We start from the raw sequence: 9,502 nt of genomic DNA on the forward strand, positions 1-9,502 counted from the left end.
AAATTATAATATTACCATTGTTCAAGCATAGATGGCGCTATATCTATTTCGACAATAAGTAGGTATTTAGAGCAACTTTAACTTGTCCTAATGCTCGGTCCTAATGATATTCACAGATTAAACAATTCACTATTATTAACTAATTTTCTTAATTTGATTTTCATAATATATTTTATTTTGCATTGAACTATATTTTAAAGACCGGTTTTACCGGTTTGCAAATGACATAGCTGTACTTTTTTTCAATGTTTAGACTTTAGACATTATTGACAAATTGAGTTGACTTGACAATTTATATTCCGTCACCGTCATCTCATTAACTTTTGAAGCTCAATAAATCAGGGCTCAGTTTTATAATTTAACATTTTGTACTCGTTAAATATCCATCGATATGTGTTATCAATAGCGCGGACTGGTTTGGGAAAGTGCAACGTGTTAAAATTGTAGAACTCGATCGCAATAATGAAACATGTCGTCGCAACCTCACTATGGATCCATGTACAACAGAACAAAAAGAAAGTGACGAGTTGATCGTGTGTAAACTTAGTGTATTTTAGTTTATTTTTTAGTGTTATTTAAAAATGGCGCAGACGGTGAGACGTGCCATCGAGGGGAGATATCCCTCTTGTTACATACCTAGCAGAATTAAGGAGAGAAGAGCGAAGGCAAGGGCATTGAGGTAATTAAATGTAAATAAAGAAACACTCGAGATCAATGACACGAATACGTAACCTCATATTTTAGTTACCAAACTTATCTTTGTTATAAAGATTAATTTGACCTATTTTAATTGCAAACTTTATAGTGCCAAAAGTGTTTATTGGTTTATTTACTAACTTATGTAAACTTCTGCATAAACCTTTATGATCGTATTTTAGTTGTTGTACATAACATAATGAGAAGGCTTTTCTATTTATTTACAAATAAATTAGAAAAACTGATTAACTGTTGCCATGGTATTGGATTATTTATCTAAGGTAAACTAGCGAAATACAAATAAGATAAGAGAAAAATAGGCACAATAGATTACATAAAAAGTCAATAATACTTACAGTCTCTAATTTTTTGATTAGAAATGCTATATTGGTAATTGGTATGTACTTTTCTATACAAATATTATAAAGAGGAAAGGTTTGATTTTTTGTTTGTTTGTTTGTTTGTATGAATTGAATAGGCTCCGAAACTACTTGGCAGATTTGAAAAATTCTTTCACTGTTGGAAAGCTACATCATTTCTGAGTGACATAGGCTAGGTTTTATCCCGGAAATCCCACGGGAACGGGAACTATGCGGGTTTTTTTTTGAAAACGCGGGCGAAGCCGCAGGCGGAAAGCTAGTAATAAATAAAACGAACATTATAAATACCTTTACATATTAAAAGATTTTAAGTTTGATATTTTAGAAGTAGTTATAGGACTTTTTAAATTTTAATTATTAAATAACTAGATTTCCGCCTGCGGCTTCGCCCGCGTTTTCAAAGGTAAACCCGCATAGTTCCCGTTCCCGTGGGATTTCCGGGATAAAACCTATCCTATGTGTTAATCCAAGTTACCCTCTATATGTGTGCTAAATTTCATTGTAATCGGTTCAGTCGTTTTTACGTGAAAGAGTAACAAACATCCATACATCCATACAAACTTTCGCCTTTATAATAGTATTAAGATTAAGATTACTTAAATCAAACCTATCTATACATCGCTACTATTTGTTGTAGATTAGAGCAGCAACGAAAGCCTGAAAAGCCGGAAGACTTTGTATGTTACTCAGATAGCGATAGCGAGGAGGAGACACCAGCTCAGCAGCACAGGATCCTATCCACGTCCTATAACTTTGTGGACTATGTTCGCTCCAGGGAAATACAGGCTCCCGAGGTATGTAACTAAATATACTAAGATATTATCATACACTAGCTGCTCCGCGCGGTTTCACCCCCGTGGCTCCACTCCTGTTGGTGGTAGCGTGATGATATATCATGTATTGTAATCATGATATAATATTATCAAATTGAAGTGCAAAATTGTGTATGTAATAATAATATTGTTATCAATTCCCAAAGTTATCAAAAATCAATATCAAGATGACCTTTGGAAAACTTTGACTTTGTCATGCCCTATCAAGTATCAACATTTGTGAAGTACTAATAATTATTTAATAATTGTTTTTAAAAATAAGTTTAATAGACTATGCTTGTTAAACATGTTTACTAATTCCCATCTATACGAATATTATAAAGCTGAAGAGTTTGTTTGTTTGTTTGAACGCGCTTATCTCAGGAACTACTGGTCCGATTTGAAAACTTCTTTTAGTGTTAGATAGCCCATTCATCGAGGAAGGCTATAGGCTATATATCATCACGCTAAGACCAATAGGAGCCGAACAATGCGGGTAAAACCACAGGGCACAGCTAGTATGAAATATACAGTCCTAAGTATGTGAGGATGGATGTGTATGTATGTTTGTCTTTACTCTTTCACGTAAAAACTACTGAACCGATTACAATGAAATTTAGCACACATATAGAGGGTAACTTGGATTAACACATGGGATAGATAGATTTTATCCCGGAAAACCTACGGGCACGCCATACGGGAACTATGGGGTTTTTCTTTGAAAACGCGGGCGAAGCCGCGGGCGGAAAGCTAGTACACAGAAAATAACCATGTGCTTCCTATATGATATTTTAGACTTATATAGAGGAAAAAATATAGTTAAACAACCTTTATAATCCGGTATATAACTATTTGTTGAAATATAAATTTAGGAAGTGAATTCCCTACCGAACTAGTTCTTTTCATGATGAAGCATAATGTAATGCAAACAATAGTATACAGGCCAACTACCAATTATTTAAATATTTAACAATTCAACACATATTAGTTGACCTCTGTCTAAACATCTAAAAGATGTTACAATTTTGAAATAAAGCATTGTTGAAGTAAAACTTCCATTTAACACATATAAGTTGATCTCTGTCTAAACATGCAAACAATGTTTGAATTTTGAAAATAAAACAATGTTGAAGAATATGCTATTTACAAATTTAATTTTCTGTTCTTACAGAGAATTAAATTTTCAAATCAAAGTTGCTATTCACTCATTTTATACAGGTTTCATTTTAAACTATCATTCACTTTTTCAGCCTCGTTCCGTGGACCCATCATACGCGACACGGCACATGCTCACGCACGACATGTACCGCGAGACCCCCGTCAACCTGGGTAACATGAACAAGGTGTTCTGTTCCCAGTGGCTCTCCGACAGACAGATTGTGTTCGGCACTAAGTGTAATAAGGTGAGACTTTTTAATGGGTGTTAGTGATGTTACAGGTCAATGTTTAGCTTGTTTACCTTGTAATTAGATTATGTACATAATCATCACCTTCTAATTTAAATTACCTACATGTATTAATTGCAAGAATGTAGTTACTTCAGTTGATTCGCTTTTTCCAAATTAAGTTTGTTTCTTCTTCTGCGTTACGAACAATTTAGGCAACATTTATATTTCTCGTTCATTATACTTTGTTTATTCTCTAATTCCGTCTGTACCTTTTTTAAATATATGACTTGTAATTTACGCCATATTTATGTTTAATAAAGTGAAACTTTTATTACATCGTCTCAAAAAAAACCACACAACATTTGTGTGGTTGTGTGGTTTCATAAAACCACACAACATTTTTTTTTATTATTTATACAGTTAATGGTATACGACGTGCGCTCCCGGTCGCTGGACGCGATCCCAACACTGCGGTCGCGCGCGCCGTGGCCGGGCGCGGAGCACCAGACGGGCATACATGCGTTGCAAATCAACCCGTCGAGGTAAGGCTGTTTACACGCGAGGCGGTTTGTGGCCGTTTTTTGGTGATTGGAATTGTTTTGTAAATTTATATGGGTTTTCTTTCTCCTATGTATGTCATTCTATGATTTTAACAATGAATCGAACGTAGCAGGAGTAGCATATTAAATTTTTTTTTTGTTGACAAAATATATAATTTTGGTAAAAATTATACCTTTTTTTATTTTTTTATAATTTAGTTAAGTATGACATTGCCTATTTTTCAGAACACTATTAGCAACAGGCGCACGTAATTCTTGCGAGTTGGCTATCTACCGTCTGCCAACACTTGACCCTGTGTGTGTAGGAGAAGCGCATAAAGACTGGGTAAGTCAATAATAATTATTCAATTTTATAAAAACAGGATAGTTCTTTGATATCATAATTATTTTTGTAAATTTTAATGTAAAAAATCTATTATTATATTTCTGTAGAAACTGCTATTCGAAGCGATAGCGTTGTCTCTGAATTACGACGATTTTAAAACACCAAACCAATTTTTAATAATTTAATTATACTCATCAATTGAATATTTCAATTGATGATTATATTTTTTTGAATAACAATTAATTTATCAATTATACAAATCAGGAATACTAATGGTCCATATTTATGTCCTTGTGGAACCCCAAATACTCTTAATTCGTTGTAGGGTCGTTTATTATAAGACTTGAAACCGGTGTCTTTAGCTAATTAGAGCAGTAATAATGTAATTATCACTGTTTTGTATAATAATGCATGTGAAAGTTTTGCTCGAATCAAATTATAGTGCTTAATGGGTAATGTTACCCGTGTCAAAGGCCTGACATGTTTGATTCATCTGAATTATATTTATTGATATTTTAAGCTGAAGAATTTGTTAGTTAGAACGAGCTAAGCTCTGAAAAATAAGAAATGGAAAAATATTTTTGAGATGAATTATTCGGTGCGCTTCTTAATATGAGCGGAGCAGTAAAATAAAATGTTGCACAAATGGGAAAAAAATTAATTTTGTGAGCAAACGTGGATGGGGGACCGCTAATCTATACTTATATTATAAAGCTGAAGGGTAGTTTGTTTGAACGCGCTAATCTTGGGAACTACTGGTCCGATTTGAAACATTCTTTCGGTGTTAGATACCCCAATTATCGAGGAAGGCTATAGGCTATATATTATCTCGCTAAGACCAACAGGAGCGGAGTCGGTAAAACCGCGTAGCACAGCTAGTACAGAAATATTTATATCGTCCCATTGAGTTACTATGTTACTACGTACTAGAGAGGCCATCGCTACTACTCTTTTTCTAACACGAGTTAGAGTCAATCGTCTCAAACTATTTTTTTTTGTTACATTGATTGGTTTTAATTGATAAGTTTATTCATATTTTTATAATAAGATAAACAATATTTATTTGTTACATTGATTGGTTTTAATTTATAAGTAATAATAGGCAGAATATTTGCAAATTGTATGACTCACTAGCCGCCCCGCCGCGCTTGTCGCACAGATTTTGTTGGTGTCCTCTCTATAATAATACCTCAATGTATCGTCCAGATCCTGGACATGTGCTGGCTAGACGACGAGTTCGTAGTGACCGGGTCGCGTGACTCGCGGCTTGCATTGTGGCGCGCGCCGCCCGACGAGCCGGCGCCGCTCGCGCCGCTGCACCGCTACATCGCGCCGCACGCCGCACGCGACTGCCGCGCCGGTACGTACACACAGACATACATACATTTTTTTTATTTTTTTTTCATTTCAGAACCAAAGACACATATACATAATATCATAATACAAACTGTAAAACAGTTTGTTGGCAGATGTAGCTCCATTTTACAAATGTACTTCCATTTTACTTGTAAATACAAGAAATTTACACTAAACTTTAATTAAATTTAATACTTTGATATTCTAACTAACAATGTTACATTTCAACGGCGACAGATCACACATCAACTCACTCTCAAATATGTATAACTATAACACAGCTACACATGAATTAAGGGGCTGTTAAGAGCAAATTTAACAGTGATTGCGCTCTCCTTTACTCCCATACAATTGGACAGTGTGCGCAAACGAGAGCGCAATATCACTGTTACTTGGCGGGGCCAGGAAGAAAACAATATGAAAATATGTGATTTAAGGAAAAGTGTGGGTCATATGCGAAATATGACTCGTTACAGTTTCAGGTATGAATATGTTGACTTTGTATTTTAAATTGCAGACCCGTACGTCAAAAAAATAAAGACATAGAATCGTTTAATGATGATTTTAAAACCAATCTTTGCAATTATTTTCTATCGAGACGATTTCGTCCAATTATGTATCGAGTCCGTCCACGTTCTTCGAAATATGATGAATATTAACATATTTTTTTTTGATGGGCTAGAATAAATATATATTTTCTTAAAAAACTGCTCAAATAACTTCAATTTGGTGTTGTCAGCCCCTTAAAAACAGACACACGCAACACAGCTTAACACATGTTCAACACACGCATTATCTCGCGCGCGCAAAGCGAGCTCCTCTATGTTAACGCACACACGTAACACACTGCACGCATACGTCGCACGCGCACACTGCCCACACTTGCACGCAACCTTACACACACATATTAGTTCGCTCCACACGCACATTTGTAAATGCAACACACCCACACACGCGTAACAAGTCAACGAAAATATGACGACACATATGTACTTTTATTAAACCTTTCTTTAATGAATAAACTTCTCCTAAGTTACTTTAGTTCTTTCGAACAGCATGCCAACATTTTTAGAACACAATGTATAAAAAATTGCAGCGTAATAAAACACAAAATCCATAAATTCACAAAAAAATCTCCAGGTCAAAAAGTCCGCGCGCTAACATTCAACAAGCGGTGGCGTGAAATCGCAGCGCTCACTCTCAACGGCTACATACACGTGTTCAACGCGGCGACGTTCCGACAGACGCTGTCAAGGAAGCTGCCGTCGTGCCAGGATCTAGTGTGTTTGGCTACACAGGTTAGTTGATATACACAAAACATGGGGTTTTTTTTTTATGTTAACGTCAATTATTTTTCAAATGAAAGTTTGCAATGTTCAAAAAAAAATTTTGTGACAAAAAAAAGGGCGATTTTGTCGGATTTTTTTATAATTTTAGACTATGTTTGTATGAAAACAATTTTTTTTGTCCACTTATTTTTTTTAAAGATTTATCTATTCGTTTTATATAGAATAAAATACATACATACATGATATCAGTATTTACCTTTCGCATTTTCAGCACTTCAATTTAACTTGAGGTATCTGAAACCGAAATCCTAACCTAAATTTTTTTTTTTAATTACAGGAAAGCGGAATTTATGCGATCGGCTGCAAATCCTACACTCTGCTATTAGACTGTCGCACTTTACAATCAGTTAAGAAGATCACATCGAGATACAATGGATGCGGCATCCGGTCGGCCACGTTTAGAGGCGATATGCTCACTATTGGCACGGGTTTGGGTAAGTAACAGACTAGTTATTAAACTTATTGGTTAATCATAACAATAAAAAAAATCTAGCAAAAAAAATTATGATTGTTTGACTTTATTAATTGTAGACTGTGAAATGTAATGATAAGTAATGAAAATAATAAATGAAAATTTGATTTATAATTGACATAATTTTAATTTGCATGCTGTTAATAACGGCTGAACATGCTGGAAAACTCAATTGTTAACATTGTATATCATGTTTTTTTGGCAAATAAATTAATAAAAAAAAAATACCGTATCCTATATTGAACGTCGTCTCGTCTTTAGATTTTTCAGCTTCAGTTTAATTTTATTCATTTTTTAATTTGTGTGAATGTGTGTGTTTTAAATCGTTCAACGTACTATAAAAAAATTTACTCACACATTCGCGTATTATAATGTTGTCAAAAATTTCCCAGTAGCGTTGTATAAAACGTTCATTGAAAATTAAATTATTACTATTGTATCGCTTATTGGAAGACTGCCAAAAACACGCGAAGGCAGAGTTTTGCTTCGGACGTATTTTTTTTACAATTAATTAAAAAAATAATCACGTTCTTATTGTTATTTTTGCAATTTTTGTGTCGATTTATTAATAATTATATTTCTAAGTGTTTATTTTCCCATCCTTTAAAGTTTAAAGAAACGTATTTTTCAGGCTTGTTAATGTTCTACGACCTGAGGGCGGGCAAATATCTAGAGAGCAACATTCATTCGTCGAAAACAGTCACACTCAGAGCTTCCAGAGGTTACGTGGTAGGTATTTTTTAATTGAATTATTACTATTTTTTGTGCTTTCTATTATTTTTCCAACGCTTGGATTTATAGTTAAAGAATTTCATACAAACTACTCATAATAATAAAAATAAATTGTTTTCTACAAAAAAATAACAGATTTTCAAGTGCATATTAAATTCAATAGAAAATCATTAATTTTTAATGTTCTATGTCCTATTAAGTGAAAAAAGTCACGGGCGTCGGCTATCATATAAATTCACAACTGCCAATTTTTATCTAATTTCACTAAATTAAGGCGAAGGGTGTGGTTCGATTCCCGCTACCCCGCTCAATCAATATCGAAATTTGTATAAAGTAAAAAAAAGTTTATGAAGGCGAAGCACGCGGGTTCGATACCCGCTATCCCGCTCAATCATGTTCGAACTCTTATCATTAAGGCGAAGCACGCGGGTTCCATTCCCGCTACTCGCTCTGAAATCATGAACGAGCTTGTGTCATTAAGGCCAAGCTTGCGTGTTCAAATCCTGCTACTCCGCTCAACCATGATCGAACTTTTATTATTAAGGCGATCAGCAAATATAATTGATATTTTCTTTAAAAAAAAATAAGTTTCCTTAAGGCGAAGCACGCGGGTTCGAATCCCGCTTGTCTTTTATCACTTTTTTGAAGTGAAAACTTCTTTAGCGGCGTTGAGCACTTTTTCTGTAATGGGTATAAAATCTTAAACTCGCGTCAGGACACGTGACCTGATCGAAAAAGCGTAAGACGGATACCATTCCAAAATATCAAACATGCTCAACGTTAATAATCAAGTTTTCACTTCTGCCGGCACTCCCGGAGTGCAACCCGTCTTTTTTTTAATCCCTCAGTCCCTGAATCACAGACACAATAGAAAATCTATTGTGTCGCGGCCCGATCGGGCCGCTCGGTGGTCAATGGGTTAATTTTACCAAAAAAACCTTGCTACCAATACAACATTAAACGCGCCAGTTCCCCGACGAGGAGGCGGAGGGGTTCAACCAGGTGAAGTACGTGCCGGCGATATACACGCACTGCTACGACGACAGCGGCACGCGCATCTTCACCGCCGGCGGCCCGCTGCCCGCGCCGCTCGTCGGCAACTACGCGGGCATCTGGCAGTAGGGGGAGGGGGGGCAACTACGCGGGCATCTGGCAGTAGGGGGAGGGGGGGCAACTACGCGGGCATCTGGCATTAGGGGGGGGGCAACTACACGGGCCTCTGGCAGTAGGGGGGGCAACTACACGGGCATCTGGCAGTAGGGGGTTCTATAATTCAAGAGGCAGAGGGGGGAAGCTTAGAGATGGGAAGGTCGCACGTTGGGAAATACGCGGGCAATGGGGGGGGTACGTGAAGAGGGGGAGGAGGAAGCATACAGAAGAGCGGGAGGAAGCTCACGCAGTACGGGGTGAGGATGAGGATGATGAACAAAAG

At 36.2% G+C, this 9,502-nt stretch overlaps 1 protein-coding gene across 1 annotated transcript; it reads left to right on the forward strand.

Annotated features, from left to right (window-relative positions):
- Positions 1-261: 261 nt before the first annotated feature.
- On the forward strand, positions 262-9,227 carry DCAF12 (DDB1 and CUL4 associated factor 12-like protein). Its single transcript, XM_090113093.1, has 10 exons — positions 262-679; positions 1,714-1,870; positions 3,139-3,291; positions 3,697-3,818; positions 4,062-4,161; positions 5,368-5,521; positions 6,658-6,815; positions 7,144-7,300; positions 7,970-8,067; positions 9,040-9,227. Exons 1-10 carry the CDS (start codon positions 582-584, stop codon positions 9,190-9,192), a joined length of 1,350 nt encoding a protein of 449 aa, XP_089969219.1. The 5' UTR covers positions 262-581; the 3' UTR covers positions 9,193-9,227.
- Positions 9,228-9,502: the final 275 nt, after the last annotated feature.

Source organism: Colias eurytheme, chromosome 19 (genome assembly GCF_061535395.1).
Source record: "Colias eurytheme isolate Ceu_HAF_F1 chromosome 19, ilColEury1 Martin Lab GWU primary, whole genome shotgun sequence".
NCBI lineage: Eukaryota > Metazoa > Arthropoda > Insecta > Lepidoptera > Pieridae > Colias > Colias eurytheme.